The sequence below is a fragment of the Chionomys nivalis genome, chromosome 20 (assembly GCF_950005125.1).
Source record: "Chionomys nivalis chromosome 20, mChiNiv1.1, whole genome shotgun sequence".
In the NCBI taxonomy this organism is placed as follows: domain Eukaryota; kingdom Metazoa; phylum Chordata; class Mammalia; order Rodentia; family Cricetidae; genus Chionomys; species Chionomys nivalis.
In genome coordinates this window covers 759,556-784,255 of record NC_080105.1, presented here as the reverse complement: position 1 = coordinate 784,255, position 24,700 = coordinate 759,556, and the positions used below count along the sequence as shown (strand labels likewise).

The 24,700-nt window shown below is 39.0% G+C and overlaps 1 protein-coding gene across 2 annotated transcripts; it reads right to left on the bottom strand.

The window, feature by feature from the left end:
* Positions 1-5,617: 5,617 nt before the first annotated feature.
* Positions 5,618-6,586, bottom strand: LOC130863003 (olfactory receptor 10C1-like). Of its 2 annotated transcripts, XM_057752867.1 has the most exons (2): positions 6,252-6,583; positions 5,618-5,819 (listed from the first exon to the last, which is right to left on the bottom strand). In XM_057752867.1, the coding sequence occupies exons 1-2, from the start codon at positions 6,581-6,583 to the stop codon at positions 5,618-5,620; spliced, it is 534 nt and encodes a 177-aa protein (XP_057608850.1). The 2 variants fall into 2 exon arrangements, with proteins under 2 accessions (XP_057608850.1, XP_057608851.1); XM_057752868.1 differs by having other exon boundaries at positions 5,618-6,586.
* Between the last annotated feature and the right edge of the window lie 18,114 nt (positions 6,587-24,700).

Sequence of the window (24,700 nt, the reverse complement as noted above, 5' to 3'; positions counted from 1 at the left end):
CACATACCTTTAATCACAGCACAAAAAGGGAAAATTATTGGATCAGCATCTGATCAGTCACTTCTTCTTTCTATGCATCCTTACCTTACAACATGCAAGGGGTTCACACTGTCCCCATTCTCGTCTCTAAACCTGTACATTAAAAGCCTTTGTTACAGTAAAGAACCACACCTGACTGAGGTCTGGAGGATTGTGTGTCCCAGTAGAAAACACCAAGTACTTTGAGGCAATAATCCAGCATAATACACACACACACACACACACGAGAGAGAGAGAGATTATTTAATGATATAGTTGAGATTTCCACATTCTTATAAACAATGAATATAAACATGATTCACTGCCTTCCTCAGTGCTCTGAATCCTTATTTCTCACTGAAGGTTGTCAGGTGGCAGTCTGAGTTCCCTTCTGAGAGTCAGACTGGACATTTCTGTCTGGGCTTGCAGGCAAGTGTTGACATTTGGAAGGAAAAGAAGTAAACATAATTGGTGTACAAATCAGCACTAAATGTAATGAATGATGTGATTTAATGGCAAGAGCTATTGTAAGATCTCATTCTGTGATATAAAATGAAATGTAGTATTGTGACATATTATTTGACCATTGGAAAATATTAATATAAATTGTTAAAAGTTTCAAAGTCATCAAAAATAGTCATGAAAACTGCATAGTTATTCTCATCTACTTTTGATGAAACTAATATTTACCCTGTCTATTGCAAAATATTTGAATTAATAAATTTAACTATTTTCAAGTCACATGTGATTTTGGCAATGTCACAATTTACTTCTATCAAAAGTAGGTGCAACAAAACTTGGAGTTAAAAGTTGAGTACTAGTTGAGTACCCGAATATTTAAGGTTTTGTTGATGTAAAATAAGAATGGTAGGGAGAATAACTGTGACTCTTGAGCGGGGCATTCTCTTTATTGTATTCAGCGACTAGACACAATGCTGTCTGTCATAGTTAACATACAGTACATGTTGACTCAGCCTTAGACATTAGAGTTCATATATTTTGCACATATTTTTCCTGAATTAAAACATTATTGCTTGGATTTAATTATAATTTAGATCTTAACAGTTATGGTTCTGGAAAGGAGATATAGAACCAGGAGAAATTCTCTTAGTTTTATGGGAATTGGACAACCAAGTTATTTTTTTCTTTTGTCCAGGTCCTGCCCCTCACAATGACAGAATAAGAACCAATATGTGAAATGTGACAATTCCATTTAGCTTGAGAACATATTTCAGCTTCTCCTGCATCTAGTTTCATCCATAACTAACTATGGCAAATAAATGTAAAGAATATTTAGTTAAATTAAATCATGTTTGTTGTTTGTTGGTCTCATTTATTATGTTACTGGAGTCTTATTCAGAAAGTCTTCTACATGTCTCTATAATTTGAAGTAAATCCTTGAGTTTTTCTTTTAATGTTATCAGTGTATCGGGTCTATCATTGAGGTCCCTGAACAATATGTGAGTTTTTTGCAGCATGAAAGATAAGGACTGAATTCCTTATCTACATTCTTAAGATCAGTTTTCCCAACACCATTTGTAAAGATTACTCCCTTTTTAATGCTTATATATTTTGCACCTTCGTAAAAAATCAAGTGGCTGTATGTTCATGTATTTATAACTGAGTCCTTAGTTATGTTCCACTGTTAACTGTTTTTGAAACAGTACCATGCTGTTTTTATTACTATAGCTCTGTGTATTTTGAACTCAATTATAATGATACCTCATGTAGTTAGTATATTTTTTAAAGATTTCTTTGAATAATTTCATTATTTTTTACATTTACACAAACTTTCAGATTTTTTCTGTCTATGAAGAATGGTATTGGTTTTTTATTAGTTTGCATTAGATTTGTAAAATTGCTTTAGGGAGGCAGTGATTTTCAAAATACTGGTTCTTTGATTCCTTGTGCATGGGAGGACTTTCTATCTTCTAGTGTCTTCTTCAATTTCTTACTTCAGTGTCTTAAATTTTTACTGTACAGGAAGACTTTCATTTTATTGGTTAAGCTTATTTCTAGGTATTTTAATTTTGGGGTAACTACTGTGAATGCAATTATTTTCCTGACTTCTCTTTCAGTATATTTTTCTTTGGTGCATAAAGAGGCTATTGTTTTTGCATGTTCCTTTTGTTTTCTGCAACTTTACAATACTCAGGGACTTCTTTAGTAGGGTTGTTGTGCTCTGTTTGGAGACATATTGTCCTGACTTTTATTGATTGTTTTTTTGACACTGTTGTTGTGGGAAGGCTGTTTTTTGGTCCCGACCACTTAGGCCCAAAATAATCACATAGAAACTGTATGATTTAAAAGACTGCTTGGCCCATTAACTCTAGCTTCTTAACTCCACCCTTCCTTCTCCCAGCATTCAGTAAGTTTTTCCTGCCTAGCTAAGTTTATTTATTTTTAGAACTCTTTATACTCTTTTTCTTCTCTCTCCCAAGCCTATGTACATTTATCCAACACTGTGACCCATTTAGAGGTCTTTTATATCTGAATCTGTCCTATTGTATATCTGTAATTCTTTACTTTTCAGGAGCACTTCTTAAAATGCAAAGCACTTCTTAAAAACTTAAGCTGTGGCATTACTAGGCTATATATGGCATCTTCTGCTTGCTCTGCCCAGTTCATCATGGTGGAAGTCTGTTCAGTGACTCTGAGACTTCCAGGTGGGAGTCATCCTTACCACCTAAACTTTGCGTAGCACCACACAGCATGTAACCCTTTTTTTCTGAGTAAAAGGTAAATCCACCATGCAGCACACTGCATGGCCTGGAAATAGCTCTGTGTATAGTGGCAGGAATCCCCAGGTTCTCCTGCTTGTGCATGCCTAGTAGACCTCATCCCACCACCTGCCCAGGCAGGGAACGCTGAGCTGTGGACATGGTCTCAGTTACTTTTCTCATGACCCTGAATGGGCATACAGGCACCAGATGCCATTCAAATGCTATATAGCCAGAATTTGTGCTGGCAACACATGAGGATTTTTTTCTGCTATGGTTGAATCAGGAAAACCTCTCTTAAAGGAGCCATGCCTCTGCTTGCTTCTAGCAAACAGAGCCCACCCAAGAAAATGCTGCTACCAAACCATGATTAACTCAGTTCCTTTGTGTCTAGAGTTCCCTTTTAATCTTTCCCAGGTTTTTATGTGGTTGTAATTACCCATGTTGGTGAGCCAATTTGTTGGAGGAAGGCCACTTGTTGGTCCCAGCTACTTAGGCCCATATTATCACACAGAAACCATTATTTAAAACACTGCTTGGCTCATTAGCTCTAGCTTCTTATTGGCTAACCCTTACATACTAATTTAACCCATTTATATTAATATGTATATCACCACATGGCTTACTGGCAAAGTTTCAGCATGTCTATCCCTGATGGAGGCTCCGTGACTTCTCCCTAACTTTACCCTTTTTTTTCTAGCATTCAGTTTAGTTTTCTCCACCTAGCTAAGTTCTGCCCAGCTATAGGTCCAAAGCAGATTCTTTATTCATTAATGATAATCATAGCATACAGAGGGGATTCCCACATCACACCGTGGTCTAGGTTTGTGGAGATTGCAATTATAGATGCTGATATATGATCTTGGTTTTTTTGGTGGATATTGTATTCCTTTGTTTCTTTGCCCTCTCTGATTCTTAGGAAATTATGGTAGCTGTGTATTGCCTAGTAAGAAATTCTTCTGAGATGCTGATAATTGTCATCACTGAGTGTTCCAGGTAAAATGTATTTCTAGCTTTTAGGAGCTAACATTTATGGATGGGGATGGGTTAGACGAGAGAGACAGAGAGGGCCCACAAGAAGGAGAGAGCAATATTTTCAACCAGGATATTCTCAATCCCCTAGGAAGAGGAGGAATAGGAAGTGAGGAGATGCCACAACAGATAGTCTGCTACAGATCTGGAGATGATACAGGTGATTAAATATGGAGGAGAAGAGGGTGAGAGAAAATTTGAAGCTCACTTACCTTCCTCATTTGCCTACTTGCTTCTCAGTCAGCTTTGGCTGGTAGGTTCCCAGAGAAAGGCAGCTGGAGATGGGTCTGGAATAAGAGGATGAGTGGAGGAAGGAAGATTGGAGAAGAAGCTTTGTATGATCTGCTAGAGCTGGGGCAGAGAGGAGGTAGAAGCTTTATCAAGTGATCTGCTACAGAGATGGTGGGGGAGACAGAAAAATTAGATTTGCTGAAGAGGAGGGAGCCTTGAGGATCCACAGCTAGAATACCTTTTTTTCCTGGCAGGAATAGCTTGTGAGTTCCTTGAAAATGCTTACTGGATTTGGTAACTGGGATAAAGTGATGAGTGGGGAAGAAAGGTTGGAGGGGAATATCTCTGTTTTCCAATTGGGATGGGAACAGGGATAGAGATGAGGCTGAAAAAAGTGCTCTACTACAGAGCTGAGAGTGTGAAAAGGGGTTGGATTTGAATGAGGAGAAGGAGAGACTAAGATATGAGGTTAGCCTAACTGTTTCCCTGGCCTGTAAGACCAGCTTTTCCAAGGGAATGCTTGCTAATGTTAGAGACTGGATAGTGGGATGAGTTGGGTGAAGAAATATTATATGAGAAGTTCTACATGATCTGTTGGGTTGGGAGTCAGAGAGGAGGGGACAACTACAGTAGGTGTTCTGCTGCAGACCTGGGATGAGCCTGGGAATGGGACTTGGAGGAATGGAGGAAGATGTGAAGATATTCAGTTAACCAACCTGCTTTCCTGGCCTGAATGGCTTGCAGGTTCCAAAATAATGATATTTTCTCCTGTTTTCTTTAATATTCTAAAGCAAAAGTTTCAAATTAACATTTCAATGTATTGCAATATTTACACATTTTTGTATATATAATTTAAAAAAGACTTATAGTATGTGACACTATGAAATAAAGATGTGGACTAATATAAGACCATTATATAGTTACTAGGAAATAAAGGTTTGTGTGATATATGTTTGGATAGAAAGCAGAAGTCATGGGGCATCAGGGACTAGAATTTGCAAAACTTCTGAGATATAGCTACGCAATTTAGATTGTCATTGTGAACTAAAATAAAATAAAATACTTTCTACTGTATTGGTCTCTTTACTTGTATCCCTTAGTATTTTAAATCATTTCAGAATTGGTAATTAGAACATAGCCCTTAATGCATAGGTACCTTTAAACTTACTAAGATATTAAATATAAGTTGTAATTGAACTTCTCTCCTGCCTGTCTTTTCCAGAATGAATACTCAGAGGATAAATATTAATTATAATTGTTTAGGTAATGACTCAAGCATATTACTGACAAGTTCCCACAATTAAATTAACTAATTTTTACTAATCTGTGTATTACCATGTGGCTGTAGCTTACTGGGAATGCACTGGCATCTTTTTTTTCTTTAGTACCTTTAAGACTCCACCTTCTTTTTTCCTGTTTGGATTTCCTGCCTAGCTACATTCTGCCCTTCCATAGGCCAAAACAGCTTTATTCATCAACCAATAAAAGTAATATTCATTCACAACATACAGAATGACATCCCAGATCAATAAGTCAGACAGAAAATGTATCAATGTTTGTTTGTTTACTCTGGTTCTGTATGCATGCTTATTAGTGAATAATTCTGTGTGGTTCTGTTACCTATTCCTGCTCAGAACTTTTCTCAGGCCCAGAGTTCTCCTCAGTGCTGCCTTGACTTCCTTGTTCCGTAAACTATAGATGATGGGGTTCAGCATGGATGTCACCGCTGTATAGAAGAGGGCCAAGAGTTTATCCATTCCTGGTGAGTGACTAGCCTTGGGCCTCAAGTAGGTAATAGATCCTGAGCCATAGAAGAGTGTGACTACAAGTAGGTGGGAGGAACAGGTAGAGAGAGCTTTATGGCGTCCCTCAGGTGAAGGCATCATCAGCACTGCAATCAGAATCCGGACATAGGAAGAAATAATCAGTAAAAATGGGCTGGATATGCAGAGGACTGCCACCACAAAGACGGCAGCCTCGTTTTGGGATGTATCTCCACAGGCAAGTGCCAGGAGGGGTGGAAGGTCACAGAAGAAGTGGTCTATCTCACAGGGTCCACAGAAGTCCAAAGAAAAAATAAAATTGGTCTGTCCCAACCCTACTATGCATCCCATTCCCCATGAAACCATTGCCAAATGGGCACATACCCCATGACTCATTCGGGTTGCATACTGGAGTGGAGAGCATATGGCCATGTAGCGGTCAAAAGCCATGGCTGCCAATAGACTGCACTCAGTTATTGCAAAGAATGTGAAGAAAAACATTTGTGTGGCACAACCCTTCCGAGAGATCCCTTGGAACTCACTCATGAGACTCTGCAGCATCTTGGGTATAACAGAGCAAGTGTAGCCAATCTCCAGGAGAGACAAGTTGACCAGGAAAAAGTACATGGGCGTGTGCAGGGCTCGGCTCGTAAAGATGGCAAGGGCTATGAGTGTATTGCCTGTCAGCGATACCAAGAACATGAGGAGGATAAGGGTGAACAGGAGAAAGCACTCTCCAGGGACCTCAGAGAACTTGGCAAATGCAAAGCGTTTGACAGACAAGCTGTTCTCCGGCCACAGGGAGCAATTGACACTCATCTCCTGGAAGAGAGAAGAGCAAGTCATCAGAAGGATTCTTGCAGATGAGGGAAATTATTCATTTTAATACTTAAGCTCCCCAATTAAGTCAGAGACAGAATCTTTAGCTTCAGTCATAAAATTAAAATTTGCAAAATGTATTTATCCTCACAGAGTTTCATATCTAACCCTTTCTCTGCTGACCACATCAGGTGATTTTCCAACGTGTACTGAACATTATACTGAGTGACCCAGGATTTAGGACAGGTGCTGTACCCTTGCATTCCCAGCCCTGATGAAGCTGAAGCAGAAGCTTACCATGGATTTGAGTTCAGCCTCACTTATGGAGTAACATATCAGCCAAATTAAAAAAAAAAAAAAGAAAACATTAACTGTGGCTCAATTCTTTTCCATGCTTTTCATTGATGAGTTATCAACATCCCCTTGAAAATCTGCTCTCCCACCAACTCATATCTATGCTTTCCTATTGTCATGGATACTCTCTCTCCACCCATCTCAGAATGTATTAGGGCCAGAGTATTCTCTGATTTCTATAGCTAATATACATACCTTAAAATATCATTCCCTCAATTTGGACTGCTCTTCAGTATCGAGAGGGAGGGGGAATGGACTGGGGGGAGGAGAAGAGGAGTGGGGATAGGGGGAGGGGAGCAGGGGGAGTGGGCAATATGTGGGAGGAGGGGGAGGGAAATGGGAAATGGGGAGCAGTTGGAAATTTTAATTAAAAAAGAATAAAAAAAATATCATTCCCTCAAACATGACTCATATTTATGTGAAGGTAAAATAAATCAAATAGCCCTTCAATAAATAAATGCTTGTTCTAATGCATAGAATTAAAGCCAGGGCACATTCTAACATATGAGCAGTTTAATGAGGTCAGAAGAGATGTTTCTTAAGAAAAGATGGATAAGTTGAGACATGAGAGAGAAGTAGGGTTAACCAAAGAGCACCACAGCTCCTCAATGCACAACTGTGTGCACTGCTAAGAAAGCCTCATTATGGCAGCTGATTTCTGTGTCTTTTTTTTTCTTTTTGGTTTTCTGAGACAGCATTTCTCATAGCTTTGTAGTCTATCCTGTAACTAGCTCTGTAGACCAGGCTGACTTTGAACTCACAGACATCCACCTGCCTATGCCTCCTGAGTACTGGGATTAAAGATGTGTGCCACCATCATCCAATGATTTTATATTTTAATATCTTACATCTTTTAATAGAGTATGCTTTCTTAGTGAGAGTATCACTGCTAGCACATCAAATTTCTGTTTTTTCTTAATATTATTCATAAGATTTTATGAATCAGGGCATTGATTTAAATAAAAAAAAGTAAAAGAGATGTGGTCTTGGTATGTAGTACAGGCTGGCATCAAATTCCCAATTCCCCTGCCTCAGTGTCTTGAATGGTGGGATTCCCACAGTAAGTCGTTGTGCCCCACATGACAGAAATTTCTCTTTAACCTTTCACTCAATGGACCTCACATTACAATCCTATCAAACTGTTGGATTTTGCTTGTGTAGTATTTATACATTTCATTTTCTCTTTGCTCATTTTCTCACTGGGAGGCTTCTGTGTCCTTGCTTCATTGTTTATCTATCTGGTAAACTCTTCAGTTCCAGTATAACTTTGTCTTTTTTCTGGAAATCACACAACTCTTCCACCTAGCAGTCACACTCCATGCTTTTCTCACTAAAACTGATAAAATAGCATCTACCACTGTGGTGGTGATCACTTCCCATTTCCTTCTGAGTACAGTCTTATACAGAGACTGTGTACGGACTTCACTTTCTATCATTACATTTACCATCTTTAACAATCTGTAAATTCTCATGTAACAAGAAGTTTCAGTGTTTACCTTACTCTGCCTCCTTAGATATTCTGCCTGTTACTTCCCATTATATCCTCTGGAGTTCAACCTCATGTTCCTCAAATATTTCACATTCAGCCTACTCATGTATCTCTCGGTCTGGTATTTTTTTCTTTCAAATGAGAAGATCCTTATTGTTTGGTGTGATATGTGAAATTTGTTTTGTTTTTCTGCCAAAAATCTGAATATGCCATGTTTTTATTTCAACAAGAGCAGAATAGGAGATAGTTTCAACCAATCGGCCCTCCCTCTATTCACTTGATAAACAAAATATCACCAAGTCATGCTATGTTATATGTGAGTAGATCACATCATGGTTGATCCACAAACCAAATGTGAGCTTTAGAGTTCCCAAATTATTTTAAATAATAGTGTTACCAATGTTAATTTAAGCATATAAGGCATGTGTATACATACATGTCACATATACTTGTATGCCTGTATATCCATGCAGAAACACACACAAATGCACATAGAGTAGAATAAGGGTTCACTCTGGGAAGACTGTGTATCAGTTAAAATCTTAGTATAGACAACAATACAGATAACACTGTTTGTTTAAACTCTGTTTCTTAATTTGACCACTTATAAAAGGGACTGAGAAAAAATGTATTTACCATGAGGTTGCTTCAAAGAGAATTAAGTTAATTTCCAAAAATCATTATTTAAAGTTGGTCAGGTGGTGAATTCTTACTAGCTACACAGGACATGAACATGGTTGTATGTCTACAAACAGCCATACTCTATTTGGGAGGAATTTCACACCACAATCCATAATCTTTGCTCCTATTCATTAATTGCTCTCTAAATTATAATTTTTATTATTTTGGACAATGGAAAAGCAAAAATAATTAGAACATGTGTACACATATAAAAATGGTGCCTAAATCTTCTATCCTGAGGTGATATAGTTGTGTATAATAAATTATTGAATCTGTTAGATGGATTTTCACTGATACATGTACAAATTCTAAAAGCTTAAGTATAGCGAACACATACATGGGTTGACTTAAAGTTCTAATGAACGTAAAACAGGACGTCTGGAATTACTTGGAATCTCAGGGGACTCAGCTCTTGTAAATATATCCCAAAACACAGAGTATTCTGATGTAATGCATTTTACTTATTTCAAAGTATTATAAACATTTCTGTATACTATATTAAATTCAAATATCTATATTACTCATGTATTTTATAGTAACAAAATACACATGTGCTTGAAGAAAGGAAAACAAAAAAATCCAAAAAGCCAACACAGAAATGGCTATTTTTCAAATTTGGAATATTTTCTTAGATTCCCTGCAGTTAGTAGTAATTTCTATATTTGTATAGCAAGCTCTCCATAGGGAGAGTGTGGTCTTGAATCTCAATTAAATTTTCAGGAACTCAGTTTAGGAAATGAAACCTGAATAATATATTTTCATCTCAATCTGTGGAGTGAGAAGGATTTACTCAGAAGGAAGATTCTTCAGAAAGGAATAAGGGTCAGATACTCTGACATAAATATCCCATCTGCCTCTCACCTGTTACATTTTCTTGACCTTAATTTTGGAATCACTACATGATGTAATCTTCCCCATCTTTCTAGTTAAGCTATTTTAAGTGGTTTTATACCAATAATCAGCTCTATTTTATACATAGGCCTTTAGTGTTATAATGTGTGCCCTAAGAACTGGTAAGGTCTGGAGGTTCACTTGGCAACTAACTATATGCAAGAGATGGTGCACGAGATGAGAGGATTTTGATATCTTACAGTCTTGGTTTTGCATGATACATTACACATCTCAGAACCCCAAGTCAAGCTCACTATACGTTGTTCTATTTTGTGAATGATACAGGTGAAAAACATCATTTCCCTGGTGTCACAAGGTTAGGAAAGTTCATTGGTGGGTTTGGTTCCTTGTCTGATCTTGTAAGTTATGACACACTGTAAGATACTGTTTCTGAAACAGTGCAGTGTCTGTATGTAAAAACTGTCAGGAAGTGAGAGTTGTATTATTAAATAATGACTATTTTAAAGTTCTATAACAACTCACAGAATTTCTGTAGATTGATCAGGAAAAGATGATTAGAAAGCTAACCCCTGACTTCCTGGTTTTACCACATTCACTCACCAAGGACTCTTTATACAGCTCAGTGACACTTTAGGTCAACCCAGAAGAAAGAGTGGGATTGCTTGATTAGATTACAACGTACCATATAACATGAGTATCACAGTGACATGAATTCTAATTTACCAGGAAACAAGTGATTAATAGCAATAGAAAGCTCTTTTCTGAGGTGGATTTCAAGTCTGCATAAACTACAAAAGTCTTAACAAAAGCAGACAGTAAGTAATTAGAATAAAAGAACAAGAAAATGTTTTGAGTATCAGATATCCTTTTATATGCTTTAATTCACCCTCCCCAGGCCCAGTCTTGATAAATTTACTCTGTTACCCACCTCAAATCACAGTACTTGAAGTGATAATTAAGTAATTTCTGCTTCTGATTAGCCACTCCTGACTTTTCTTCATCCTTTCCTTACAACATACAGCATACAGGGAACACACAACATCCCCATCCTCATCTCTACATTGTCCTGAAAAGCTTTTGTTATGATAAAAAGTCATGCCTGATATCAAGAAGATTGTGTCTCAGGAGAGACGACCATGTCCTTCAAGGCAATGTCCCAGTATCACAGATGCATGCACACACACACACACACACACACACACACATACACACATATTACTACTCCTAAAAGACATCTGCACTTTCTTCTTTTCTGGAAAACAATGAGATCTATGCATATTATACTAAAATTCTTCTGTGTTCCGAGTCATTTCCATTTTACTCTCCCCAGGAGACTCACACTCTCTTCTTACTGGTGAGTTTCAGGAGTCACTGCATTGCCCTCCTGAGAGTCCTTATGGATAGGCCATAGCTCTGGGCAGAGCAGCCTCACTCTGCAGCAGCCTTTTCTCCTGAGAAATAATTCTATCAAAAACATCTGAATCACCTCATCCACAGGGAGCATGTCCCAGTAGTCTAACCATCTTTCCACTGCATCACTTTGCCACACCGATGACAAAGGTCCAACATGTGGTCTCCTGGAGAAGAAGTTATACAAACCAGAGCATTTATTCATGCCTAGACACTCTGAAGTTTTAGTTAAGGTCATGAATATTATATTCTTATCTTATTAGTTATTGCTGAATAAAGTTTTTAGTCCCATCATGTGTTGACTGTGGTTTATTATAGATGTTGGTTATTTCCTCTTGTTACTAATCTATTATCTGTTTTTTAAATCCTGAAAACATTTTGGATTTCATGAAATGGAATCTTCATCATCTTCAATAACTGTGTTACTGATATCATACACCTATAGATAAGTTAGAAAAATTATATAGGATGTAAATTGTTTTACTATTCTGCTGGACTAAATCCCTCTGGTGTGTAGTGGGTGATTGTTTTTGTTATTGCTTTATTCTTACTTCATATGATGCTGGTTTAAGCTTTATTGTCATGATAGATCTGTTTGGCTTCACCAAATGAGGTAATATTGACATGATTTGTGCAACAAAAAGAGAGGGAAAGTTCATGTTCTACTACCTTTTGCAAGAATTTGACGGTTGGCATTTGTCCTTTATTGTCAGAATCCATCAAAGAACTCACCTATTCCAGGCCTTTATTTCTGTTGCATATGAGTGCTGATTTAATCTATGCAACATTACAGGTAAATTCAGATCTTGTGTTTCAACATTAAACAGTTTGGGTAATTTTTGTTTGTTAAGACATAAGAGAAGGGTTCTGATCCATGCATAAGAAACAAGGGCTAGGCCTCTCTGTTCCTATCCCACCCAGCTTGCATCCAGAACCCTTCTTCCTTCTGCCCCCTTCCTTCTTTGGGCACATAACACCACCTAGCTCAGCCTGTCTGGGCACAGGGGGCGAATCCTCAGGGCAAACAGGCGGGCGGGAGTTCCTTTGTTTCACTGGCCTGCCTGCACCAAGCAAGGTAGGCGCTTTGTTTACAAACTACCCAACCAGCACGGAGATCTGAGCTTGGTACCAGGAGAGACATCATTGGGGTGAGTTTGTAACGTGGCAGCAGCCCCGGACAGAGGACTCAGAAGTTCCTCATCCACCCCCATCCCTCCTGGGCTCCCTGCAGAGACTCTACTCCCTGCAGACTGCCTCTCTGTTCCTATCCCACCCAGCTTGCATCCAGAACCCTTCTTCCTTCTGCCCCCTTCCTTCTTTGGGCACATAACACCACCTAGCTCAGCCTGTCTGGGCGCTGGGGGCAAACCCTCAGGGCAAACAGGTGGGCGGGAGTTCCTTTGTTTCACTGGACTGTCTGGGCGCTGGGGGCGAATCCTCAGGGCAAACAGGCGGACGGGAGTTCCTTTGTTTCCCTGGCCTGCCTGCACCAAGCAAGGTAGGCACTTTGTTTACGAACTACCATCCAGCAAGGAGAGCGGATCTTGGCACCAGGAGAGCCATCATTGGGCATGGAGATCTGATATTGTCACCAGGAAAGACATCACTGGAGCACCAGGAGAACCATCACTGGGGAGAACCATCACTGGGAAGGTACAGCAGTAGGCAAGGAGACCTGATCCTGTAAAAGAAAATCCATAGGAGAGCATTCGGAGGAAGAGATGGGCAGGCGCCAATGCAAGAATTCGCCCAACAATCTGAAAAACTATATGAAACCACCAGAACCCAGCGACCTCACAACAGGAGGACATGAACACCTTAATCATGAAGAAGTAGAAAAAAATTGACTTTATGAAAGTGATTGACGCCCTTAAACAGCATGTAAAAAATGCCCTTATAGAAATGGATGAGAAGTATAACAGAAAGTTTGAAGAATTAAATAAATCAGTGAATGATACCCTAGGAAACCAAGGAAAAACAATCAAACAGATAATGGAAACAGTTCAAGTCTTGAAAACTGAAATGGAGGCAAAGAAGAAAACACAAACAGAAGGCTGGCTGGACATGGAAAATCTAGGTAAACAAATAGAGTCTACAGAAACAAGCATAACCAACAGAATACAAGAGATAGAAGAAAGAATCTCAGATTCTGAAGATACCGTAGAGAAAATAAACACACTGATCAAAGAAAACAGCAAGGCCAACAAACTCTCGTTACAAAACATTCAGGAAATATGGGACACAATAAAAAGACCAAACCTAAGAATAATAGGAGTAGAAGAAGGGGAAGAAGTGCATCTCAACGGTCCAGAAAATATATTTAATAAAATTATAGAAGAAAACTTTCCCAACATAAAGAAAGATATACCTACGAAGGTTCAAGAAGCTTACAGAATACTGAATAGGCTGGATCAAAAAAAAAAAAAAAAAACATCCCCTCGCCATATAATAATCAAAACACAAAGCATACAGAACAAAGAAAGAATATTAAGAGCTGCAAAGGAAAAAGGCCAAGTTACTTATAAAAGTAAACCTATCAGACTTACACCTGACTTCTCTATGGAAACAATGAAAGCGAGAAGGTCCTGGATAGATGTACTGCAGAAACTAAGAGACCGTGGATGCAAGCCCAGACTACTATACCCAGCCAAACTTTCATTCACTATAAATGGAGAAAACAAAATTTTCCAGGATAAAAACAAATTTAAACAATACGTAGCCACAAATCCAGCCTTACAGAAAGTAATAGAAGGAAAATCACTAACCAAGGAGTCCAACAATGACCACAATATCTCAGACAACTAGAGAAACTTCACCAGAGCAACACAAAAAAGGGAAACACACAAAATTTACTACTAAAAAAATGACCGGAGTTAACAACCACTGGTCATTAATATCACTTAATGTCAATGGACTCAACTCACCTATAAAAAGGCACAGACTAAGAGATTGGATACGAAAACAGGATCCAACATTCTGCTGTTTACAAGAAACACACCTCAACTACAAAGACAGACACCTACTCAGAGTAAAGGGTTGGGATAAGGCGTATCAAGTTAATGGACCTAAGAAACAAGCAGGTGTGGCCATACTAATTTCTAACAAAGTTGACTTCAAACTTAAATCAATCAGAAGAGATGGAGAGGGACATTTTCTACTATAACAGGAACAAATCATCAGGATGAAGTCTCAATCCTGAATATCTATGCCCCTAATACAAAAGCACCCACCTACGTAAAAGAAACATTTCTAAAACTCAAGGCAGGGATCAAACCACACACATTAATAGTAGGAGACTTTAACACTCCTCTCTCACCAATGGACGGTCAATTAGACAGAAACCTAACAGAGAAATAAGAAAATTATTGGAGGTAATGAATCAAATGGACTTCACAGACATCTATAGAATATTCCACCCAAATAGGAAAGAATATACCTTCTTCTCTGCAGCTCATGGAACCTTCTCGAAAATTGACCACATACTCGGTAACAAAGCAAACATCCACAGTTACAAAAAATATTAATAACCACCTGTATCTTATCAGATCACCATGCATTAAAGCTAGAATTCAACAACAATGCTACCCCCAGAAAGCCTACAAACTCATCGAAACTGAACAGTCAACTACTGACACATACCTGGATTAAGGAAGAAATAAAGAAAGAAATTAAAGTCTTCATTGAATTCAATGAAAATAAAGAAACAACATACTCAAACCTATGGGACACTATGAAAGCAGTCCTGAGAGGAAAGTTCATAGCACTAAGTGCCCACTTAAAGAAAACAGAGAAAGCGCATATTGGAGACTTAACAGCCCACCTGAAAGCTCTAGAAAAAAAAAGAAGCAGACTCACCTAGAAGGAGTAGAATACTGGAAATAATCAAACTAAGGGCTGAAATCAACAAAATAGAAACACAGAAAACAATTGAAAGAATCAATGAAACAAAAAGTTGATTCCTGGAGAAAATCAACAAGATTGATAAACCCCTATCCAAACTAATCAAACGGCAGAGAGAGAATTTGCAAATTAATAAAATCAGAAATGAAAAGGGAGACATAACCACAGACACAGAGGAAATTCAGACAATCATTAGATCTTACTACAAAAGCCTGTATAACACAAAACTGGAAAATGTTAAAGAAATGGACACTTTTTAGATGTATACCATATACCAAAGTTAAACGAGGACCAGGTAAACAACCTAAATAGACCTGTGAGTCATGAAGAATTAGAAGCTGTTATCAAAAACCTCCCTTCCAAAAAAAGTCCAGGACCAGATGGTTTCAATGCGGAATTCTACCAGAACTTCCAAGAAGACCTAATACTTCCCTTGGCCCCTGGCTCATCGGGGCTACCAGGAGTCCCTCTGTAGATGCTGAGAAGTCCCATCTGGACGGGCATCCCTGTTTTGGTATTGAGGAGTTCATCTGCAAGGGAACGGTTCCTGCCCCTACACTGAGGAGATACACCCAAAGAGTTAGTCACAGCAAAGACTGGTCCAAGACACCAGGCCTCTCCTGGCTCCAATTGAAGGAAAAGATGGGCAGGCGCCAATGCAAGAATTCCCCCAACAACTTGAAAAGCAACGTGACATCACCAGAATCCAGGAATCCCGAAATGAGAAGTGTACAGGCTAATCCAGAAGAATTAGCAGAATTCGACTCAAAAGTGAATTATATGAAAATAATAGAGGACCTTAAACAGGAGGTGAAAAACTGCCATAATCAATTAGAGATTACAAACAAAAAGGTAGAGGAAATGAATAAATATCTCAAAGATACCCAAGAAAACCAAGAGAAACAAGAAAAAGTAATCAAACAGGTAAGGGAAACAGTTCAAGACTTGAAGAATGAAGTGGAAGTAATAAAGAAAACACAAACCGAGGGAAGGATGGAGATGGAAAATTTGGATAAACGAACAGGAACTACAGAGACAAGTACCACCAACAGATTACAAGAGATAGAAGAAAGAATCTCAGACACTGAAGATACCATAGAGAAAATCAACTCTCTGATCAAAGAAAACAGCAAAACCAACAAATTCTCATCACAAAACATTCAGGAAATCTGGGACACAATAAAAAGACCAAATCTAAGAATAATAGGGATAGAAGAAGGAGAAGAAGTACAGCTCAATGGTCCAGAAAATATATTTAATAAAATTATAGAAGAAAACTTTCCCAACCTTAAGAAAGATATTCCTTTGAAGGTCGAAGAAGCATACAGAACACCGAATCAACTGGATCAAAAAAAAAAATCTCCTCATCATATAATAATCAAAACACAAAACATACAGAATAAAGAAAGAATATTAAGAGCTGCAAAGGAAAAAGGTCAAGTTACCTATAAAGGTAAACCTATCAGACTCACACCTGATTTCTCTATGGAAACCATGAAAGCCAGAAGGTCCTGGATAGATGTACTGCAGAAACTAAGAGACCATGGATGCAAGCCCAGACTACTATACCCAGCCAAGCTTTCGTTCACTATAAATGGAGAAAACAAAATTTTCCAGGATAAAAACAATTTTAAACAATACGTAGCCACAAATCCAGCCCTACAGAAAGTAATAGAAGGAAAATCACAAACCAAGGAGTCCAACAATGCCCATAATAACTCAGACATCTAATGACCCTTCACCAGCACAACTTGAAGAAGGGAAACACACAAACTCTACTACCAAGAGAAAGAAAGAGAGAAAGGAAAAATGACCAGAGTTAACAACCACTGGTCATTAATATCACTTAATATCAGTGGACTCAACTCACCTATAAAGAGGCACAGGTTAAAAGATTGGATTCGAAAACAGGATCCAGTTCTTGTCCCACCCAGCTTGCATCCAGAACCCTTCTCCCTTCTGCCCCCTTTCCTCTTTGGGCACATAACACCATCCAGCTCAGTCTGTCTGGCGCTGGGGGCAATTCCTCAGGGCAAGTAGGCGGGCGAGACTTTCTTTGTTTCACTGGCCTGCCTGCATCAAGCAGGGTGGGCGCTTTGTTTGCGAGCTGCCCAACCTGCACGGAGGTCTGATCTCGGCACCAGGAGAGACAGCAGTGGGGGAGATTTGATCTTGGCACCAGGAGAGCCATCAGTGGGAGCGCTAATCTGGGTACCAGGATTGCCGTCTTTGGGCACGGAGATCTGATATTGGTACCAGGAGAGACATCACTGGAGCACCAGGAGAGGTATCACTGCAGGGTGCCATCACTGGGAAAGTACATCAGTAGGCAAGGAGACCTGATCCGGTAAAAGAAGATCCATAGGGGAGCATTCGGAGAATGAGATGGGCAGGCGCCAATGCAAGAATTCACCCAACAATCTGAAAAACTATATGAAACCACCAGAACCCAGCGACCTCACAACAGGAGGACATGAACACCTTAATCATGAAGAAGTAGATAAAATTGACTTTATGAAAGTGATTGACGCCCTTAAACAGCATGTAAAAAATGCCCTTATAGAAATGGATGAGAAGTATAACAGAAAGTTTGAAGAATTGAGTAAATCAGTGAATGATACCCTAGGAAACCAAGGAACAACAATCACACAGATAATGGAAACAGTTCAAGACTTAAAAACTGAAATGGAGGCAAAGAAGAAAACACAAACAGAAGGCCAGCTTGACAGGGAATATCTAGGTAAACGAATAGAGAATACAGAAGCAAGCATAACCAACAGAATACAAGAGATAGAAGAAAGAATCTCAGATTCTGAAGATACCATAGAGAAAATAAACACGCTGATCAAAGAAAACAGCAAAACCAACAAATTCTCATCACAAAACATTCAGGAAATATGGGACACAATAAAAAGACCAAACCTAAGAATAATAGGAATAGAAGAAGGAGAAGAAGCGCAGCTCAACGGTCCAGAAAATATATTTAATAAAATTATAGAAGAAAACTTTCCCAACCTAAAGAAAGATATACCTATGAAGGTTCAAGAAGCATACAGAACACCGAATAGGCTGGATCAAAAAAAAACATCCTCTCGCCATATAATAATCAAAACACAAAGCATACAGAATAAAGAAAGAATACTAAGAGCAGTAAAGGAAAAAGGCCAAGTTACTTATAAAGGTAAACCTATCAGACTTACACCTGACTTCTCTATGGAAACCATGAAAGCCAGAAGGTCCTGAATAAATGTACTGCAAAAACTAAGAGACCATGGATGCAAGCCCAGACTACTATACCCAGCCAAGCTTTCGTTCACTATAAATGGAGAAAACAAAATTTTCCAGGATAAAAACAAATTTAAACAATACGTAGCCACAAATCCAGCCTTACAGAAAGTAATAGAAGGAAAATCACTAATCAAGGAGTCCAACAATGACCACAATAACTCAGACATCTAGAGACCCTTTACCAGTGCAACTCAAAGAAGGGAAACACACAAAATCTACTACTAAAAAAGTGACCGGAGTTAACAACCACTGGTCATTAATATCACTTAATGTCAATGGACTCAACTCACCTATAAAAAGGCACAGACTAAGAGATTGGATACGAAAACAGGATCCAACATTCTGCTGTTTACAAGAAACACACCTCAACCACAAAGACAGGCACCTACTCAGAGTAAAGGGTTGGGATAAGGCGTATCAAGTTAATGGACCTAAGAAACAAGCAGGTGTGGCCATACTAATTTCTAACAAAGTTGACTTCAAACTTAAATCAATCAGAAGAGATGGAGAGGGACATTTTCTACTCATAACAGGAACAATTCATCAGGATGAAGTCTCAATCCTGAATATCTATGCCCCTAATATAAAAGCACCCACGTACGTAAAAGAAACATTGTTAAAACTCAAGGCAGCCATCAAACCGCACACATTAATAGTAGGAGAATTTAATACTCTTCTCTCACCAATGGACAGGTCAATTAGACAGAAACCTAACAGAGAAATAAGAGAATTAATGGAGGTAATGAATCAAATGGACTTAACAGACATGTATAGAATATTCCACCCAAATAGGAAAGAATATACCTTCTTCTCTGCAGCTCATGGAACCTTCTCAAGAATCGACCACATACTCGGTAACAAAGCAAACATCCACAGTTACAAAAAAATATTAATAACCACCTGTATCTTATCAGATCACCATGGATTAAAGCTAGAATTCAGCAACAATGCTACCCCCAGAAAGCCTACAAACTCATGGAAACTGAATAGTCAACTACTGAACCATACCTGGATTAAGGAAGAAATAAAGAAAGAAATTAAAGTCTTCCTTGAAGACAATGAAAATAAAGAAACAACATACTCAAACCTATGGGACACTATGAAAGCAGTCCTGAGAGGAAAGTTCATAGCACTAACTGCCCACTTAAAGAAAACAGAGAAAGCACACATTGGAGACTTAACAGCCCACCTGAAAGCTCTAGAAAAAAAAGAAGCAGACTCACCTAGAAGGGGTAGAAGACTGGAAATAATCAAACTGAGGGCTGAAATCAACAAAATAGAAACACAGAAAACAATTGAAAGAATCAGTGAATCAAAAAGCTGGTTCCTCGAGAAAATCAACAAGATTGATAAACCCCTATCCAAACTAATCAAACGACAGAGAGAGAATTTGCAAATTAATAAGATCAGAAATGAAAAGGGGGACATGACCACAGACACAGAGGAAATTCAGAGAATCATTAGATCTTACTACAAAAGCTTGTATGCCACAAAACTGGAAAATGTAAAAGAAATGGACACTTTTTTAGATAAATACCATATACCAAAGTTAAACCAGGACCAGGTAAACAACCTAAATAGACCTGTTAGTCTTGAAGAATTAGAAGCTGTTGTCAAAAACCTCTCTTCCAAAAAAAGTCCAGGACCAGATGGTTTCAATGCGGAATTCTACCAGAACTTCCAAGACGACCTAATACCTATACTCCTTAATGTATTTCACAATATAGAAACAGAAGAGTCATTGCCAAATTCCTTTTATGAAGCTACGGTAACACTGATACCAAAACCACACAAAGACCCAACCAAGAAAGAGAATTACAGGCCAATCTCACTCATGAACATCGACGCAAAAATCCTCAACAAAATTCTGGCAAACCGAATCCAAGAACACATTAGAAAAATTATCCATTATGATCAAGTAGGCTTCATACCAGAGATGCAGGGCTGATTTAACATACGCAAATCTATCAATGTAATCCATCATATAAATAAACTGAAAGAAAAAAACCCTATGATCGTTTCATTAGATGCTGAAAAAGCATTTGACAAAATTCAACATCCCTTTATGATAAAAGTCTTGGAGAGATTAGGGATACAAGGGTCATACCTAAATATAATTAAAGCTATTTACAGCGAGCCGACAGCTAACATCCAATTAAACGGAGAGAAACTTAAAGCCATCCCACTAAAATCAGGAACATGCCAAGGCTGTCCACTCTCCCCATTCCTCTTCAATATATTTCTTGAAGTCTTAGCAATAGCAATAAGACAACATAAGGGGATCAAGGGGATTCTAATTGGAAAGGAAGAAGTTAAACTTGCGTTATTCGCAGATGATATGATAGTGTACTTAAGCGACCCCAAAAACTCCACCAAAGAACTTCTACAGCTGATAAATACCTTTAGTAACTTGGCAGGATACAAGATCAATTCCAAAAAATAAGTCGCCCTCTTATACACAAAGGATATGGAAGCAGAGAGGGAAATAAGAGAATCATCACCTTTCACGATAGCCACAAAAAGCATAAAATATCTTGGGGTAACTCTAACCAAGGAAGTGAAAGATCTATTTGACAAGAACTTTAAGTCTTTGAAGAAAGAAATTGAAGAGGATACCAGAAAATGGAAGGATCTCCCTTGCTCTTGGATTGGGAGGATCAACATAGTAAAAATGGCAATTCTACCAAAGGCAATCTATAGATTCAATGCAATCTCCATCAAGGTCCCATCAAAATTCTTCACAGATCTTGAGAGGACAATGATCAACTTTATATGGAGAAACAAAAAACCCAGGATAGCCAAAACAATCTTTTACAATAAAGGAACTTCTGGAGGCATTACCATCCCTGACTTCAAACTCTATTACAGAGCTACAGTAATGAAAACAGCCTGGTACTGGCATAAAAACAGAGAAGTCGACCAATGGAATCATATAGAAGACCCATATTTTAACCCACAAACCTATGAACACCTCATTTTCGATAAAGGAGCTAAAAGTATACAATGGAAGAAAGAAAGCATCTTCAACAAATGGTGCTGGCACAACTGGATGTCAACCTGTAGAAGAATGAAAATAGACCCATATCTATCACCATGCACAAAACTCAAGTCCAAATGGATCAAAGACCTCAATATCAATCTGAACACACTCAACCTGATAGAAGAGAAAATGGGAAGTCCCCTACAACATATGGGCACAGGAGATCGCTTCCTATGTATAACCCCAACAGCACAGACATTAAGGGCAACATTGAATAAATGGGACCTCCTGAAACTAAGAAGCTTCTGTAAAGCAAAGGACACTGTCACTAAGACAAAAAGGCACCCTACTGACTGGGAGAAGATCTTCACCAACCCCGCAACAGACAAAGGTCTGATCTCCAAAATATATAAAGAACTCAAGAAACTAGACGTTAAAATGATAATTAACCCAATTAAAAAATGGGGCACTGAACTGAACAGATAATTCTCAACAGAAGAAGTTCAAATGGCCCAAAAGATACTTAAGGTCATGCTCAACCTCCTTAGCGATCAGAGAAATGCAAATCAAAACAACTTTGAGATATCATATTAAACCTGTCAGAATGGCTAAAATCAAAAACACCAAGAATAGCCTTTGCTATAGAGGTTGTTGATAAAGGGGTACCCTCATCCATTGCTGGTGGGAATGCAAACTTGTGCAACCACTTTGGAAATCAGTGTGGCGGTTTCTCAGAAAAATTGGGATCAACCTACCCCTGGACCCAGCAATACCACTCTTGGGAATATACCCAAGAGATTCCTTATCATATGACAAAATCATTTATTCAACTATGTTCATAGCAGCATTATTTGTAATAGCCAGAACCTGGAAGCATCCTAGATGTCCTTCAATGGAAGAATGGATGAAGAAAGTGTGGAATATATACATATTAGAGTACTACTCTGCGGTAAAAAACAATGACTTCTCTAATTTTGCATGCAAATGGATGGAAATAGAAAATACTATCCTGAGTGAGGTAACCCAGACACAAAAAGAAGATCATGGGATGTACTCACTCATAATTGGTTTCTAGCCATGGATAGGGTTCCACTGAGTCTATAATTTGTGGTCCTAAAGAAGCTAAACAAGGGGGCAAACCCAAGGAAAAACATATAGTTATCCTCCTGGCTATGGGAAATAGACAAGATTGTCAGGCAAAAAATTGGAATCTTGGGGGTAGGGTGGGATGGGGGTAAGGGGAGATGGAGATTGAAAAGTGTGAAGGAGAGGATGAGGGAAACTTGGGGAAACGGGATGATTGGGGATATAGGAAGGTTGGATAGAGGAGCAGGGAAACTCATATCTTAGTTAAGGGAGCCACCTAAGGGTTGGCAAGAGACTTGAACTTGGAGTGGCTACCAGATGCCCAGGGCAATGTCCCCAGTTAGATCCTTGGGCACCTGAGGATAGGGAACCTGAAATGAACCTATCCTATAGCCATACTGATTAATATCTTGCATATCACCATACAACCTTCATCTAGCGATGGATGGAGATAGAGACAGAGACCCACACTGGAGGACCAGACTGAGCTCCCAAGGTCCTAATGAGGAGCAGAAGGAGGGAGAACATGTACAACGAAGTCAGGACCACGAGGGGTGCACCCACCCACTGAGACAGTGGGGCCAATCTATTGGGAGCTCACCAAGGCCAGCTGGACTGTGACTGAAAAAGCATGGGATAAAACCGGACTCTCTGAACATGGCGGACAATGAGAGCTGACGAGAGGCCAAGGACAATGGCATGGGGTGTTGATCCTACTTCGGGTTCTGGCTTTGTGGGAGCCTAGACAGTTTGGATGTTCAACTTCCTAGATCTGGATGGAGGCGGAAGGACCTTGGACTTTCCACAGGGCAGGGAACCCTGACTGCTCCTGGGACTGGAGAGGGAGGAGAAGAGGAGTGGGGGGAGGGGGAGAGGGGCGGGAGGAGGGGGAGGGAAATGGGAGGCAGGGAGGAGGCGGAAAATTTTTTTAATAAAAATAAAATTATTTACAGATCAAAAAAAAAAACCAAACCAAATATGTATGTCCCAGGTTTGTTATAAATTTATAGATGTATTTTATTTACATGCTCATGTAATTAAAATTGTTATATCTAAAAAAAAAAGATAATTGGGCCTTTAAGGTCTAGATCAGCACCTATGACTACCACTAAAAATTAAAGTGGACTCTCTGAGAATATTGAAAAAAATACAATAAAATAAAAACAAAAGACCCCTACCATCTCCCAGTTAGTTCTCTTTGCCTTATGCTTTGGATCAATATGTAACTACTACTCCAATTATAAACAACAACAACAAAAAAAAAACCCTGCTTATATAAGTTGCCTTGGTCATGGTATTTTATCACAGCAATAGAAAAGTAATTAAACATGCAGTCACTTGAATTTGGAATATATTTAGGCTGTAATTTAGGTTACTGGCTCAAAGCTGTGTCTTCCTCTCTGAGACACTCTGACCCCATTGAGAAAGGCTCCATGGTTAGATATAAAAAGACATCAGGTCCAGCACCTCACATCTGTCCACATCACTCCAGTGTGCCCATGCACCTTCTACCTCCTTTTGGTGTTGGTAGCTAGTGGATCCCTGCCACTAAAAAGGGTGGGATATGCTTCCTGGAGGGCATCAGGAAGGAAATCAAGTCCACCAGAGGAAACAAGGACAAACTCCCATACTACCATCATGACACAGATCTTTGGGAGGGCAACCTAGCCTCATAACAGCAATGTGGGACTCCCCTCTGTATGCTGCAAATACCATTGGTTAATAAAAAACTGTCTTGGGCCTGTGCAGAGAATAGAAGTAGGTGGGGAAAACTAAACTGAATGCTGGGAGAAAGAAAGGCAGAGTGAGAGAGAGAGCTTCATGTAACCCTGCTGGAGACAGATGCCAGAACTTTAGCTAGTAAGCCACAGCCACATGGCCATACACAGATCAATAGAAATGGGTTAAATTAATATGTAAGAGTTAGCCAATAAGAAGCTAGAGCTAATGGGCCAAGCAGCAATTTAATTAATACAGTTTCTGTGTGATTATTTAGGGGCTAAGCAGCCCAGAACCAACAAGTGACTCTCTCCTCCTACACAACAGGCCAATCCCTCTTGTGACGTGAATCCATGAG

What these genes read in the sequence shown, in the direction of transcription:
- LOC130863003 (XM_057752868.1), bottom strand. Translation starts at nt 6,583, where the DNA reads ATGAGTGTCAATTGCTCCCTGTGGCCGGAGAACAGCTTGTCTGTCAAA.